Source organism: Malaclemys terrapin, chromosome 3, assembly GCF_027887155.1.
Source record: "Malaclemys terrapin pileata isolate rMalTer1 chromosome 3, rMalTer1.hap1, whole genome shotgun sequence".
Lineage (NCBI taxonomy): Eukaryota > Metazoa > Chordata > Testudines > Emydidae > Malaclemys > Malaclemys terrapin.
Genome location: NC_071507.1, coordinates 9,556,670 through 9,574,477, shown reverse-complemented (window position 1 = coordinate 9,574,477; position 17,808 = coordinate 9,556,670). Strand labels below are relative to the sequence as shown.

General features: G+C 41.0%; 1 protein-coding gene across 3 annotated transcripts in view; it reads right to left on the bottom strand.

Moving 5' to 3' along the window:
- Positions 1-17,808, bottom strand: part of PLCB1 (phospholipase C beta 1) — a 627,096-nt gene that overhangs the window by 160,173 nt on the left and 449,115 nt on the right. For all 3 annotated transcript variants that reach the window (XM_054022546.1, XM_054022548.1, XM_054022547.1), the window contains exons 11-12: positions 13,135-13,292; positions 8,056-8,138 (exon numbers count right to left, since the gene is read on the bottom strand). In XM_054022546.1, coding sequence (XP_053878521.1) covers positions 8,056-8,138; positions 13,135-13,292 — 241 coding nt within the window. The remainder of the gene's footprint in view (positions 1-8,055; positions 8,139-13,134; positions 13,293-17,808) is intronic.

The following is a 17,808-nucleotide window of genomic DNA, read 5'->3' as shown; positions in this document are numbered from 1 at the left end:
TGTTGTAGTCCTTATTTAACTGGCAAAACAGACAGGGTGCACAAAACACCCCTAGCTCTCTGTGCAAAGTGGGTGGGTGAGTGGGGATTTGTTATAACTCTGGCCTCCCTGGGGAAATTATTATAGGCAAATTCATCTTCATTTTCTCAACTAGTATGTATTTTTAATGGATCCACACTCCTAGACAGTATGATGTTCAAAGCCTGTACCCTTTAAACCAAACCCCACATTTATCTAAAACTTAGGAACAGGCATAAGATTAGATTTTAAAAGGGCACATCAACGGAAAAAAAAATCACCCAGATGTCTGGAGGTAGTGAGAATTTCACTCCTACACAACAGCGAAATCTTACAGCACTTCAGAGAGAATTTAGGTTTAGAACTATCCTCACTAGAAGTAGTAGTAGCAGGAAATTGTACCATCCTGTCCTAACCCCACATCTAACTCTACATATATCTCAGTTCTCAATGTGTGAAGAACTGACAGTTTATAACATACTGAGCCATGCAGTAATGATCCGTACTGTATGGAACTGTACCAGCAGTATGGGAAATGGAGAAACCCCCAAAAGGTGCAAAGGCAAAGGACTTTATTTACAAGATAAAGGAGGAGCATAATACCTTTGAACATTCAATATGCCCTGGTCTACACTGGGGGGGAAGAGGATCGATCCAAGTTACGCAACTTCAGCTATGTGAATAACGTAGCTGAAGTCGACGTACTTAGATCTACTCACCGCGATGTCTTCACACTCACGGTGCTGGAGTACAGGAATTGATGGGAGAGCGCTGGGGGTTGATTTATCGCGTCTAGAATAGACGCGATAAATCGATCCCCGCTGGATCGATTGCTGCCCGCTAATCTGGCAGATAATGTAGACATTCCCTTTGTGTTAAGCAGGAAATACACAAACCGATATTTGTCCCTTTACTTAGATTGTGAAATTCTGGGAGAAGGACCATTCTTTTTGTTTTGTGTATGTACGACGCCTAGCACAATGCAGTCCTACTCTATAACTGGGTCTCCTAGGCATTACATATAATAATAGCCTATTATTTGTGAACTGTTACCAGCGTGCCTAATGCTGTACCAGACATGCATAAAGTCACAGTCCTTCCCCAGAAGAGCCTACAGTCTAAAAGATTGTAAAGAGGATGCAGAAAAAGAAATCTTGCTAAAAACACTCTTGTATCTCTGGCAAACCAGGTGCCAACTCTTGCCAAGAGTGCAGGTATTAGAAGAGACTCACAGCTGAAGACCAGAAAAGTTCACCTGTATGTTAGTTTTGCTCAAAATAGGCATTAGTCTTATAAGAATGTATTTAGTGTTTTTTACTTGATGAAATGCTTGTAAATTGCATGCATTAATCTCACTTGTAATGTCGATATTCCATGTGATAAGAAAATCTGTAGATTTTACTTTATAACTTTGAAAATGTTTGCTCTGAAGTAGTGAGCCCAGGCGTGGGAATCGTCCCCCACTCCACCCGCCCATCCAGAAGAACTATCAAAATCAGATGGGCCATCCAGGAACATCACCATAGAAAGGATTGGTTAATGGCCACATCACAGCTGGGAAATGCTACATGCAAGGAAGTTCCTCCTGTGGACTTGAAAGCTGAATGAAGGAAATAAAACAAAAAGTTTCCATCTCACCCTTCCCTGTTTGAACCCTTACAGGGCCAGAGACTCTCAACAGAGGCAGAAGTCTCCAGGGTTCTCCCTGAAAGACACTTTGAATTGACAGATCACTACAGCTCCATCACTCTTAGGATTTAGCTGGTAAGCCATTTGTGTGTATATGTTTACTAGCTTTAACCTGTAAATAACTCTTATTTCTTTTTCCTAGTTAATAAACCTTTAGCTAATTTATTACAGGACTGCTAGAGATGCTGTCTTTGGTGTAAGATCTAGGGTACCAGTTGGTCTGGGGTAAGTGGCTGGTCTCTTGGGACTGGAAGCAATCTGAATGTGGTGTGATTTTTAGTGTAAGTGACCATTTATCACTACGTCCAGTTTGTCTGAGTGGCAAGATAGACTGGAAAGGCTAAGGGGACTGCAATAGTGATCCAGGAGTTCACATTTGTTACTGGCTTGGTGAACTCTAATTTTAGAACACACCATCAGTTTGGGGTGTCTGCCCTGAGGTAAGCATTCAAGGCTGTGAGCCACTCCGGAGAGCATGACATCTATTAATATTTGTAAAACTAATTCTAGCAGAAAATGGCAAGGTGAGTTTGCCTTTAATTAAATTTAATCTTAAAATGGGTTTTAGAGGGATACTGTCCAAGGATTACTTAACCTTTTAGCTGCTAGGTCATGAGTATGTTTCTAATTATAGAGATGTCTGTCTTCAGATTTTTAGATACCTTATATTAATCTCACTTCAAAACTCAAGGTCTTTCTGAGGCCTTTCCAATGCTTTCAAGGGTCTAAATGTTTTACACACACCCCCGCTCCCATTTTGTGGGTCCATTTCTTAGTGCTGTTTTTTTCAGTATGCTGCCTTTGACCTCAATATTCATGACTGAATGATGATGTATCTTAACATTATAATTATTTTCTACACTGTAAAATCTACACACAATACTGGATGCCTTAGTGAATCATTAAAGATATTCCATTTTTATGATTATTATCATCAGTGCCAAGGACCTAGTCATGGACCAGAACCCCATTACATAAGAACATAAGAATGGCAATACTGGGTCAGACCAATGGTCCATATGCCAGGTGTTTCAGAGGGAATGAACAGAACAGGCAATTATCGAGTGATACATCTCCTGTAGTCCAGTCCCAGCATCTGGCAGTCAGAAGCTTAGGGACACCCAGCACATGAGGTTGTGTCCCTGACCATCTTGGCTAATAGTCATTGATGGACCTATCCTCCATGAACTTATCTAGTACTTTTTTGAACCCAGTTATACTTTTATGCATCCCCTGGCAATGAGTTCCACAGGTTGACTGGGTATTGTATGAAGGAATACTTCCTTTTGTTTGTTTTAAACCTGCTGCCTGTTACTTTCGTTGGTGAACCCTGGTTCTTATGTTATGTGAATGGGTAAATAACACTTTCCCATTCACTTACTCCACACCATTCATGATCTTATAATATTATCACATCCCCCTTTAGTCATCTCTTTTCAAAGCTGAATAGTCCAAATCTTTTTAATCTCTCCTCATACAGAAGCTGTTCTATACCACTTATTTTTGTTGCTCTTCTCGGTACCTTTTCCAATTCTAATAAATCTTTTAGAGGTGGGGCAACCAGACCTGCATGCAGTATTCAAGATGTGGGCATATCATGGATTTATATAGTGGCATTATGATATTTACTGTCTTATTATCTATCCCTTTCCTAATGGTTCCTAACATCCGGTTAGCTTTTTTTAACTGCTGTTGCATATTGAGCAGATATTTTCAGAGAACTCTCCACAATGACCCAAAGATCTCTTTCGTGTGTGGTAACAGCGAATTTAGACCGCATCATTTTTGATGTATAGTATGTTTTTCAATGTGCATTACTTTTCATTCGTCAACATTGAATTTCTTCTGCCATTTTGTTACCTTGTCACCCAGTTTTGTGAGATTCCTTTGAAGCTCTTCATAGTCTGCTTTGGACTTAACTACTCTGTATCATCTGCAAACTTTGCCACCTCACTGTTTACCCTGTTTTCCAGATCATTTATGAATATGTCAAACAGCACTGGTCTCAGAACAAATCCCTTGGGAACCTTGCTATTTACCCCTCTCCATTCTGAAAACTGACCATTTATTCCTAACCCTTTGTTTCTTCTCTTGTAACCAGTTAGAGATCCTTGCGAGGACCTTCCCTCTTCTCCCATGACTGCTTGCTTTGCTTAAGAGTCTTTGGTGAGGGACCTTATCAAAGGCTTTCTGAAAGTCTAAGTACTCTGTATCACCCTTGTCCGCATGTTTGTTGACTCCCTCAAAGAATTCTAATAGATTGGTAAGGCATGATTTCCCTTTACAAAAGCTGTGTTGACTCTTCCCCAACACCATCTGTGTGTCTGATAATTCTGTTCTTTACTATAGTTTCAACCCGGTACTGAAGTGAGGCTTGTCAGCCTGGAATTGCCAGGATCGCCTCTGCAGCCTTGCTTAAAAAAGCACTTATCCAGGCCTGTCCATTGTGCTAGGTGCTGTACAAACATAAAAAGACAATCCCTGACCCAAGGAGCTTACGATATAAGACAAGAAAAAAACAGGTTAATACAGACAGACGGGGGAGGTATGAAGGTACATGTTTGAAAGTTTAACAAATGGGCACGGCAGTTTGGCATCATGGGCCAATCAGAGGCGAGCTTTGACAGTTTGACAGTGAAAGAGAGATGATAAGTAGGGTGGGGATTGACGATGAAGGGCCTTGAAAGTTAATACAAGCAGCCAATGTTTGATGTGATAGAGAAGGAGGAACCAGTGGAGAAATGCAAAACGTGGCCAAAGCATCAGACTAGGAAAATTATCTTAATAGCAGCATTCTGAATGGATAGGAACAGGGCAAAATTGCCTTTGTCAAGGCCAGATAAAAGGTTGTTGCCATATCAAGACACGAGATGATGAGAGCCTGGATAAGTGTGTTAGCTGTCTGGATGAGGAAAAAAAGCTGTCTCTTAGAGATGTTGTGCACAAAGAATCATCAAGATTTAGACATAATCTAGATCTGTGGAGCAAGAGAGAGGTCAGAGTTGAAAATGACACGCAGGTTATGGTTCCACATGTTGGAATAGTGGTAAGGAAAATGGAGGAGCTAATTCAGATGGTATCAAATTCCATGAGGTTTAAGTCCTTCTGGAGAAAATGTTGAAAGGTAGTAACAAATATTTACCTCAGGTGATCTAAAAGTCACTAAGAAAAATGACATGACCAAAGCATACAGGGTAAAATCATGTACCAGCTGAAGTCAATGGCAAAATTCCCATTGACTTTGATGCAACCGGGATTTCACCCAAAATTTTCAGTGAAGACAAATCTAATAGCTGAGAATTATAGGGAAAATTCTGGTCCCACAGAAATAACTGGGAGTTGACTTCCATGAGACCAGGATTTACATAAATTCTCCGGAAGTGGAAGCTATAAAAGTACTTAGCATTATGAACTGGTATTTAGGCCTGAATGATCATGAACATCTAGAAGAAAAATAATGTTCTATCTAAATGGAAAGGCAGAAGAAGCATTCCATGAAATTAGATGAGGGATTCTCTGACTGGCATGACTAATTGCCGTATTCTCCAGCAACTTGTGAAGAAATGAAAGTCTAATTATAACATGCAGTCAAAGAACTGTAAGTGGTATTTGGCCAAGGCAAAATTAGAAGTTGCACACATTAAATGCACACAATAATTTATTGCAGCAGAAAGTTAACAACAACCAATACCAATAGTTAATCACCCTTAAAGCCAAATAAAACAGAACACATTTGATATTGCTTTCCCAAATATCCTTTGTTAATAACTTGTTATTGTCGTGAAAGAGCACTGCAGATAAAATAATACATCTAGGGCCTGATTCATCTCTCTGTTACTGAAGTTTTATGACGGTGAAACACCATTGATTTCTATACGGTAACATTGGCATAAAACTGGAGTAACACAGTGGTAACTACGCCTGATTTTTCATCTTCCTGGAATTTTACACATATCTAGTTGTGATTAAAATTTAATCCCATTTTTAAAAGATATTTTGGCACTTATTTTACTTCTGAAAATAATTGTTTTCTTTCTTGCAATTATTGATTTCTTTGTTTCTCTAAAAAAAAATTAATTTCTTTGTGTCTTTAAAATAAAGTGGAAGCTGGTGCTCTGGAAAAGATCTTATGCTTAATGCTTTTTGTTTAATCTTTAGACCTGAACAATTGAGATAATAAATAGGTCATTATGCTGCCTTTTCTAAACAAAGTTTGTTGATAGTTTTAAAATACAGATTTGAAGAATAAGGATCAAGACAAGCATATTCCTTAAAGACTCTGGGTCAGATTCAGATGTGATGTGTAAGGTGATGCAAATTATACATTAATGGGCACGTGTAAAGGAGTCTAACTGAGTGTCAGCTGGTGTAATTTACATAGGAGCCAGAAAGAAAGAAAGAAACCAGTGAAAGAAACTAACAGGTGTAGGATAAAATAGGTCAACCCCTCAACTTCAACTTGCACAGTACGTTTCTCCAGTCTCTCAGAGTGAAAGTGAGAAACTGAGATTCCCTTCCACACCCTTTGTTACCTTTAACCACACCTTTGAATTTAGGTACATTTCAAATTTCTGATCATCTAGGGTTCCTGATTTCTTTCTCCAGTGGAAGGAGGGGTTGATCCAAAGGGGTGATTGGAGAGGGAATGGTAGCAAGACTGACAATCAGCATAGTTTCAGTGTTGTATGGGTCAACTGCAGATGAAATGGGATCCAGGTGATGTTTCCCTAATTTTTTTGGTGACTGTTTTGCTATGATGTAGAGACACCCCAGTTCACTATAAGACAATGGAATCTTAGATTTTGCTAAAAGGGAGGGATGAGTAGCCATTTCTCTATATTCATTTTGTTCTGTGACTCAATCAGTGCGGGCAATGAAGAACAGTGCATTAGTATCCACTGGTAAGCAAATCCATCCCTTTTTTATTTTATCTTTGTCTAATAGCACAAACAGTGGAAATCCCAAAATCTTTCCTGACTCCATGACTAATCATATATATATATGTTAGAGTTCAGGGGAGGGGAAGTAGGGGTGAGGGGAGAGAGAGTTTTTCTTTCACAGGAAATTTTTCAAGATTTCAAAATTTTTCCCAGCCAAATTGGCACAGAATGTCAAAAGCTTGAAAATTTGCCCAAACCAAAAATGTGAGGGAAAAAGTTGGTTCCGGTCAATTGAAACATTTTGTTTTGCATTCAACTTTTTTAATGAAAAAAATCACTATTAACCTAAATTTCTAAAGAAAAGTCATTCCAAACCAAACAAGCAGAACTTCTTGTGTCGAAAATGTCAAAGTGAGACATTTCAACAATTTCAACACTTTTTCCCCCAAAGTTTTTTAAATCGGGAAATTTGTCAGAACTGACCCTTTCCTGCAAAAAAAAAAAAAAAAGTGTTGGTTTAAACAAATCTGCATTTTTTGCCAGAAAAAGGTTTTGTTGAAAAATTACTGACCAGCTCCAATACACACACACACGTTAATATCACTTTCGGGCTCTCCACTAAGGGCTTGTCTACACTACCTGCCGGATCAGCGGGCAGCGATCGATCCAGTGGGGGTCGATTTATCGCGTCTACTATAGACCCCCACTGGATCGATCGCTGCCTCCTATAGACGCAATAAATCAACCGCTGAGCACTCTCCGGTACTCCACCAGAACGAGGAGCACAAGCGGAGTCAACAGGAGAGCGTCAGCTGTTGACTTACTGCAGTGAAGACACCGCCATAAGTAGATCTAAGTATGTCGACTTCAGCTATGCTATTCACGCAGCTGAAGTTGCTTATCTTAGATTGACTGTGCGTGGTAGTGTAGACAAGCCCTAAGACACACACTATGGACAACTTCCACTCTTATTTAGACATGTGCAACCTCGAAGGAAATAGCTGTGTACATTAAAACAGATTATAGAGCATATTCTCTAACTTGTTCTCTCTTTCATTTTTGTCATGTTTACTGTCAATGGGAATTTCACATACTCTGCTGGAGTAGAACCTTACTCCAGGAGTAAGCCCATTAAAATCACTGAGGCTACTTGGGCAGAAAGATACTATTGTACCTGAGTGCAGGTGGCAGAATTTGGCTAATAATTATTAAAACATTCCCCCCTCACATGCAAGGCTCCAATTCAGCGAGGTACTTCAAGAAGGTGAGAAATCTCATTGAAATCAATCAGACTACTCACGTCATTGAAGTTATGCACATGTTTAAGTACCTTAAGGGCTTACATGTAGGATGACAAATTCAGTAATTACGATGATTGATGATAATGCCAGATAACAAAAATGCTAAATAATCTTGTGTCTTGACATTGTAACACTATAATAAACATTGCAACACTGTAATTACTTACGAATCCACATGGTTTTCAAAGGAAAGGAGGATCGGAAAAGGCGATGTCTTAAATGCACACTCAGCAATAGCTTCTATTACTTCCTAAAGAAATTAGGACACAGATAGGTTACAAACCCTTTATGTCTAAATGAGGTATATTTTGGTTCCTGATCTAACTTATCTATCTGTAAAGCAAACACAAAAGAGCTCAGTGCCTTCCAAAACCATGCCCAGACCTTTTATTCTGAATAACCTGAAAGCTCTGGATGTACTTTTCAGTCTGATCTACAATCTGATCTCCAAACAGTTATAAACTTAAAGTGTTATTTCACTCCAGACGTGTTTTTGTGCCTCTCTGTGACTGAACCAAGAGCTTGTTGTAGAACTTTTTGCAGGTCATGATTCATTCCATGCCTAAAGTTATACCTTTCATGGATTATTTTGAATAATTAAAATAATCATGTTTTATTTGACAAGCCTGTTGTATCTTCTAACTAGCACCTTTTTCTTTTCTCGTTTGCTTCTTTTTTTTTTGTAAAATCCGTAGTACTCTGATGCACAAATTTTCAGACCTCTCCTGTTTGATGTGGGAAAACCCTTCAAGGCACAATATAAAAAAGATTGTTTCATTGAGTTTTAGCATCCTAGTGTGTAATAATCTATAAAAGATATGATTCACAAATGGAACCATTTATTTGTAAAGGCTGCCTTTCAGCTTTGACTGAAGATGGCAATAGTTTATCTACCGGAGGAATCATTTTATAACACTAATTTTAGCTGTGTGCCCATTTTATCCTATATCAATGCACTTATTGTTAGAAATAATTCACATTTCTCTCTTGAAATACAAACCTGCTTCCAAATGAACGTGCATTAGCATCGAAGGCTATTATAACCATACAGTGATAAAAAAAATCATGAGTCAAGCACCGAAAATCACACAATTGAGTTCAAAATAATGAGGCGTTTTTAATCTAGTGAGAGTTCTTTTTATTTGCCTTCTGGCTTTTGAACTTTTAAGAAGTCACTTTCCCAAGCTAATCTATACAACCACGAGGGTTAGCAATTAATTTTATTTTAATGAAAGCTGAGATTCCGGTGCATTCACACAACTCTAGGGCCTAGGGCTTTAAGAAAAAACAGCAGACATAGCGAGAGTTGGCAACATTGAGTGTATATCCTGAGATTTATATATTTCATGTCTCTACAGAGACATCAAATTATATCTATACTGTATGGAGCAGATCCTCAACTGAAGTCAATGGAGATACAACTATTTACACCAGGTGAAGAACTGACTCTACAGGTATATGACTGTATAAATAGGCATACACACACACTCTCCATATAATAAATAGCAAACTTTACACACTTAACTACCTCACCGGCACTCTGACCATCTCTACCAAGATTACTTCTCACGCTCTAGCCTCTGAGGAGCTTCAAAAGCCATTTGTTTTTCCCTTTTCCCAAATATGGAATCTTCCTCCTCAGGGCCTAGCCTGGGTCAGTTCTATCCAGCAATGGGTTTCTGGTTGCATGTTTATTGGCAGAAGTAAAACTGATAAATAAATGATACAGAAGTAAGCAAAGTCAGATATCTCGTGAACCATGAGAGCTAGCAACAGACACTGCATACCATTGCACAGTCCAAAATAACTCCTTCTAGATGAAACTTGCTTCTAGCCTAGGTAGATCACAAAAAATACTAATGTCACCTTACATTTGTGACATTGGGTGGGATTTTTTTATTAGTGCCTATGCGAGTTAGGCACATAAGTCCCATTGACAGCCAATGTGACATGTGCACCTAAGTCACAAGGATCTTTTGAAAATCCCACCCATTATGATCTACAGAAAGGTTAGTTTAGATCTTTAAGATGTAGTAGCTCTACTTTTTCTTTCCCTTTAGACTTCACCACTCTCATACACAGACCGCAAGAGCCCCTGAAAGCATAATAAAAATAATCAAGCTGCAAGCTCTCAACCCTACTGCATAGATCTCTTTCTTATTTTGTAATAGACTCGGGCCGAGTAGCATTCTATGAAATGTTCTTTATAAGAGATCTGAGACTCATGTCTGGGTGAAAAGGTACAGCATGTGTTACATTTTAGACACCTGCTAGGGATAGTGAGCAAAATTCTCTTCTCAGCTCCGCACAATAGTATGGATAGCAGTGGGAGCTCTGCATGTGTAGGGAAGAGCACAGTATGAAAGATAAGCACCCCATTGTGCACTTGGAAGGAGAACTTTGCTCCAGTTATGGACTAGTTCTGTATAGTCATATGAAACTACATCCTCAGCTGTCAGTGCAACTCCTAAGATGGGATGAAAATACTGAACCCGGGGGAGAAAATGAAGTGGGGGGGAAGTCAGCTTGAAAGGACAAGAGCTTGGACACCCTACAGGATGGGCTGAATCTGTAGATGTGAGATTCAAACATTGGGTCAATGAAGTGATGGGCCCTTTTTGAGACACTAGGCTTTCTGCATCTTCAAATTTATACACAGATCCACTTCAGTCAGTGCAGAAATGATGCTAAGATCCATGTTTCATTGCAGCAGGAGCATGACTCACTTGAAATGATTCTCCAAAGAATAGACACAAAAAGCGCGTATATTTAGAAAGCAACTCCTAAGTTTGACAAGAGGAATATGGTTGGTTTTGCTATAAGGTCATATACCTGCAGTGGCTCCCAATCTGCAGCAGACAGAAGCCTCACAAATTGCTCTGAGTCATGAGAGGAGACAAAAAACGAATGAATGAAGTTGTCTCGAAGTGAATTCATATTACTTTTTGTCTTTACACTTCAGAAAATCTATTTATGTCAGTCAAAAACGACAGTCTGAGCAAACAGCATTGCCTGTGACAGTCACGCCAAACGCACGAACTGTTCAATGCCTTAGCACTCAACAGCCAGAGCCAATGATCGTTCAGAACTGAGTCAAACACCTCTGACGTGTTCTATCTACGGCTTTGCTCCTTCTACCTCAGCCAGCGTACACTTTAGAGGCAAAAAGAGAAGTGGCAAGAAATAAATACATACATGTAAAAGGGACATTTGCAGTAGGGGTGACTGAAAGGTTCTGATTATACTCAAACTTCCCTCCCACCCACTTCAGATGCCAGCAAGACGTGAACTGGATCCGGAAATCTCCTGGGCCCAATTCTTGTGTATGCTTAAAAAGAATCTGACAGATTTTGCTTTATACTCTTGTACATGGCTGAGGAGAGGTTGAGAACCACCTTATTTAATTAAGCAACGTTCAGAAACCAAACTCTACACCCAACAGCATCAACTGTTTTCTCAACTGTGAAACAGGAAGGTTAGTGATAATAGTGCCAGGGGTTGTATTTTACAATTTCCTGTGACTTAAATCTATCAGCATAGGGTTAGAGAAAAAGAGTGAAAAAAGCAGAGAAGCAGTGCAGTGCAAGTGAAATATAGGTACTTTGTTGTTGTGTGACTTGTTTTTTAAGTGAATGACTATCAAGACAAGAAAACCCTTGTCCCTCACAGTGAAAGAGACACACACAAAATCTGTAGCTGTTAAAGTGGCCAAGCCTATCACCAGTAATACAAGTTTACCTCATAGAAGGATGATATTTTCCCAAATGTCGTCCGCCTATTAGTAAACCTAGAAATGTATTTCCACGGAAAAGAAGTACCTAAAGTTAACAGTAGGTATTTCTTTCAGAACTCTAAAATGCTGCCCTTACATAGCATTTTAGATAATGTACTATTACCGCTATCTAGCATTTGTGCTGGAGGCACAAAAACTGCAGATCAAATACATACTGTAGACTGAAAGTGAGAGAGCATTTTAGCCAATATACATTACTGCTGTGGACTAACATTTACGATTGATGACAAAATGCATGAAATTCAGAAGCCTAGAAATTCTCTCTCTCTCTCTCTCTCACACACAAAGATGTTTTTGGTAATACTTGCTATACTTCACTCCCATCCCCAAATACCAGCTTTATCTTCATGAGACGATCAAACACATTACTGCTAACTTTTTAATCGATTATGACAAATGCTCAGGTCCCACTGACACTGTTAATGTCTCACTACCTGGATGGGCAGTCCGTTGTCACGCTAGTTCTTGGAATTTACAGTTTCGTTATTCCTTTATCTACAGTTACTATCTTGCTCTGAAGTTCTAAGCCTCAGCATTTTTGTTTCCTGCTTTCCCCACTAACCCACTGATTCCCAAGCTGTGGGTACCAGACTGTTCAGGGGAATCATGGGAATAACATCTCAAGTGTCACTGAAAGTGCCAGGGTGTTGGCAGCTTTTGAATGCCTGGAGGGGAAGAGGTCCTCTGCCATGCTGTATGCACTCCTGCCTCCTTTCTCCCTCAAGGGACGCTATACAGAAGTTCTCCCTGCAGGCCTTTCTGCAACCTTGGTGCTAATAGTCAGACCTGCAGGGGGAAAGGAACGAGTAAAGCTGCAGGCCAAGAAAAGGAGATAAAACACATGACAGTAAACTTAGCAGGGAGTTAAGAGTCTCTGCCAGACAGAGAAGAGAGGGAGAATTGGAGTTTTGCCTCCTTTTCTGTCAAAATCCTCATTCAGGCCTTCTTCTCTTGCTTGGACTCATTTTGTCATGGCTTCAGTTCCAGCTCTTCAGACTCCAGCCTATGCAGGATTCCCCTGCTCGTCTTGTCACCTGTCCTAAGAAATGTGACCACATCTCCTCTACCCTCAGACAACTCCACTGGCTCCCCATTCACCTCGAGATTCAGTTCACACTTGCCCTCTTTGTTTATAAAACCTGCCACGGACTCCATACGTGTCTGTCTGCTCTATCATCTAGCACTGGTCTCTTTTCTGTCCGAATGTGGCATCTCTCCACTCATGATCTTCTTCTTCCAGCTCTGGACTATGGGAACATCCTCCCTCTATCTCTCCGTTTCAGCGACTCTCCACCTGTTTTCAACACTCATCTGAAAACAACTCTTTGTCCCTCAATTTCTCTTTCCTTCTACCTTCGCCGTATAAAGGTGTTTAACTCTGCCATGTGTTGGGACACATTTTACATGCAAGGAACGACCCCAGATAAAGTGACACTGTGTTGCCTCATTATACCTTGAAGGATATTTCCGTTGTCATGGTGAATCCATGTGTAATGACGGGCTCTTCTTCTGCTGTTCGTCCTTTCCAGCAGTCCAGCTCCACACAGCGGCAGCCTGACAAGAGCACTTGGCGATACATCTCTACTGAGGAGTTACCAGCCAGCTGTCCAGCTGCAACAACATAACAAAGACATGAAACAGGAGGGTTCATTCTGGGCTGCTGGGGTAATTATAACAAATCTACTTCTAATGAGTGCTAATAACATCATTCCCCCTCTGGTGACAGGCAAGCTGTCAAAGACGTCTTAAGAGCATCAGATCTAAATGAAAATGATTTAACACAAGACAATGCCATAGCCCAGGATCTGTCTTTATTTACAATGGTGTAAATCAGAACTAACTCCATTGAAGGCAGTAGAGTTACCCTAATGCAAAGCCACCAGGAGACTCGAATCAAGGCCTGCACAGACAGACAGACACACAAGTCAGAGTGCCTCATTATTATTCTCCTATCTTTTAAATGTTTTCATATTTCAAATGGCTGATAAACATGCATCTTTGACATCAGTGAGATTTTCCGTAATAATGGCAAGACTTCATAAACAAGGTTTTAAAAAGTTCCTTGCTACCGTTGTTTTCAAAAGGAATTGCTAAGATCCCCAATTTAGCCTGAATTCCACATGAATAAAAAGCTCTTTTTAAAGTCTCAGTTCTAAAGCACGTGTTACACTTTAAACAAGCAACACAAGATACAAAGGGTGCTCCACAACACTGGGACAGTAGACCTCTTTTTGTCGTAACACACAATACAGTGTAGTGCAAGAAAAAATCAACAGCTGTACAGTCACTCATGGATCAACAGTAGCTCCCAAATCAATACTTATCATACTAATCACCACGGTTATTTGGTTAGTTAAATTTCCCGAGGTGATGCTGCACTATGTATTAAAAATTTAATTATATTACCTGTTTGCAATCCTGATGTATTGTAAAATTAAAAAAAAACAACCAACAGCTTTTTCTCAAATATGGAGACTTTAGAGGAAAAAAATGCCCTCTCATTTAAATCAAATTTTTGTGTTTATGAAAAGTTCTGGGCTTCCAGCACTGGAAACCTCAATCTTTACAACAGGTTTAGCTCCAGTAATGGCAGTGCAAATATCCTGTGATGGAAGACTAAAGATAATGGAAGAATGGTCCAGTGAGCAGGATGTCAGCCTCAGACTGGGAAGACCTGGGTTTAATGCCCTGCTGTGCTACCGACTGCCTGTGTGACCTTGGGAAAGTCATTTAATCTCTTTACACATCTTTTTCCCGTTTGTAAAATGGGGACAGCACTTCCTGACCTCGTGGGGTTGTTGTGAAGATAAATACATTAAACACAATGAGGTGCTCAGATACCGTGATAACAGGGGTCATATAAGTATGTCAAAGAGATATATAATGTACCTGTCGATGAATGCACTCCTCATTCACCATTTCTGTAGTCCGCCTGTGGATTAGCTCTCTGTCGGGAGCTCAGCTCCTCGGGCAGCTCCACTCAATTTAAATGTCTACTTTCTATTTTCTCTACACGTGTATCTTATTTTAAATCCACTTTAAAAATAATAAAAAGCCCTCCTCTTTGAAAATGCTTATTTAGGGCTGGTGCCTGGGATAGAGAACCGAGGATGGGATTTTCAAAGGTGCTCAATGCTGGCCTCACTGCTACTGAAGTCTGAGAGTGTTTCTCTCATTTACACGTGTTTAATGCATTTGGTGTTTATATGAACCTGGCTCCCTTCAATTCTTTCTCCCTGCCTCACTGTTATAACCCCCATCCCCACCCCCACCTCCACCCCGCATTTCACATCTCCTTTCTGTTTTCTTTGAATGTTTTCCCCTTTGATTCTGCACCATAAGTTTTCAGAAGCAGATGGATGCACATGCAGGTAATCTTGCTTGCAAACATACACTGTGCATGCAGCCACTCCGTCTGTGATGCACAATTATCCATTCCCCCTGCAGAATGCCTAATTTGCACAAGCACATATTTGTTTGCGGCAGCATGCACATTTTGTGCCTGCATCTTAAGTGTCTGTTTTTGAAAACTCAGCTCTAAATGTTTGGGTCCTCTGATCTATGTTGACTGAAAAGCTGTATGTCTTTACAGCTGTTTTCTCATAGACTCATAGACTCATAGACTTTAAGGTCAGAAGGGACCATTATGATCATCTAGTCTGACCTCCCGCATGATGCAGGCCACAAAGCCGTCCCAACCCTTTCCCTTGACTCTGCTGTTGAAGTCCCCAAATCCTGTGGTTTAGAGACTTCAATTAGCAGAGAATCCTCCAGCTAGCGATCCCTGCCCCAGGCTGCGGAGGAAGGCGAAAAACCTCCAGGGCCTTTATGTTTTCCTTTATGTTGTCTTTGTTTTCCCTCAAAGCAGTCTGAATTTTGATGAATGCTACTGGATTTCTGAGGAGAATATTGTCCATCATCTACTGGTTTGCACAAAACATTTTGGACTTGTGAAATCCTTGACCGCGGAAGTCTCTAACTAAAGCATCACATGCACTGCTTGCCATATGACACTTATCCACGTTGCCTTGCTAACATGACTCAAACTCTCTTTGGAAGGATCACCGCTACGGGTGAGAGGATGTTCAGTGTCCAGGAACATTCAATCCTCAGCAAGACTGCCAACCAATGTGCAAAAACAGTATCAATTGGTTTAGTGCTTTGGATGACTAATTTTTCTAATACATGAAATAAAAGCAATATTCCAAATAATTAACATATATTATTTATTCAAGGGATGGCACTTGATTCTGCACCTATTCCAAATAATCCCTCTCGCAGATGAATTCTAAAATGTACTAATAGAAGCAATTATGGTAATACTTTCAATAGGGTAGTCTGAGTATCATGCTACTACAGCACAATATAATACTGAAAATTGGAAGTTCCCTTTTCAATACATGCAATATCTGCTTTAGCACCATAGTACTCTAGTTGCTACTGACTTGCATTGAATAAGGAGGAACATAGTATTGACAAAACCTGAATTTCCCAGTAAACACAGGACCAGATGCTCAGCTGGTCTAAACTGGCATTGCACTATTAAAGTCAATTGAACTATGCCGATCTATACCAGCTGAGGATTCATAGATTCCAAAGCCAGATGGGACCGTTGTGCTCAGCTAGTCTGACGTCCCGTATAGCATGGGCCACAGAGCCCCCCCAAAATAATTCCTAGAGCAGGTATTTTAGAGAAAGACCCCCAGTCAAAAGCAGCCCCTCACTGTGAGCAGGATTCAAAACTGCACGGGGAAACCCCACTGATTTTGAATCCAATGTGTTAACTACTCATCCATCACGGCTGTTTTGGCTGTCAGGGCACCTAGCCTACTGTCTCCACTGCACTTACAATTACCCATTCTGCCGGCAAACAACACGATTTGCAGAAACTTTCACTCAGTGACGCTAGTATGCGTGTGTGCACATATTTGCACAGCAGTAAGCTTTATATCTGACGCGTAAAACATCCAGCATCAGATCTGATATGCCCGAGCTGTCGGATTGCCAAAACCGTAACTTCAAATCTGAATTTCAATGATTTAAACCAACGAACAACTGAAGTGTCACCCGGCGTAGGACAAAAGCCTGCACTTGGGTTTAGCCTCTCTAGAGGTGGGATCAGAGCAAGTCAGGTGTGAGGCCCTGATTCATCCTTCCTGTGCAAGGCAGACTGGCTCGGGGGCGGGGGAAGAAGGTATCCTGAAGTTCAATTAAGTACTGCACAGTGCAATCCAGGGGAGAAATCCTGACTTCATTAAAGTCACTGGCAAAAATCCCATTGACTTCATTGGGGCAGGATTTCACTCTAGGTGTCTGACTATACTCGCTGGGTGTCATGGTCAGGGCCAGTGCTTCCACTAGGTGACCCTAGGCGGTCGACTAGGGCGGCAGGATGTGGAAATTTGGCGGCAGGGGTCCTTCCGCTCCGGGTCGTCGGCGGAAATTCGACGGTGGGTCCTTCACTCGCTCCAGGACTCGCCGCCGAAGTGCCTCGAAGACCCGGAGTGGAAGGACCCCCACCGCCGAGAACGCAGCTTCAGAGGAGGAGCTGCCGCCAATTACTGTGGAGGAGCGCTGCCGCCTAGGACGGCAAAAACCCTGGCGCCGCTCCTGGTTATGGTGCATGAGTTGGTGTGCTGGTTAGTTTTCCCCAGTATATTTTTAAGGGACGAGGTGTGGAAACATGCCACAGCACATGGATAAAGAGTCCAGGAGACTAGCACAATGTGGCCATGGGGCTCAAAGTTGGCAGCCTGGATGTATTTGCCCCGGTACTCCATTCAGAACAAGGGACAGTACCAGTGTATGTAAGTGGGACTTTGCCCTCCTTAAAACAGAAGCTGGAGGACAACTCTTTAATTTTGATGCACTCTGCCCCACAGGCTTCTGAGCATTGCACTAAAGGATATGCCCAAACCTAGGACATTTCAGTTCTGGATGTTGCAATATAAATGCTGTGTGGAGGAGATGGAGTGGTTCCTGTACCTTTCTTGGTAAGAGGTGAAGTTACCAAGCTCAATGTTCCAGCTAACCTTAACCGCTGACAGCCAGTCCTTTTTCCCCCTCCTGGGTAACTTGGATGGGCTTTTGTGGTCTTCCCATTGGGGGCTTTGGAAATGGGGAAGGC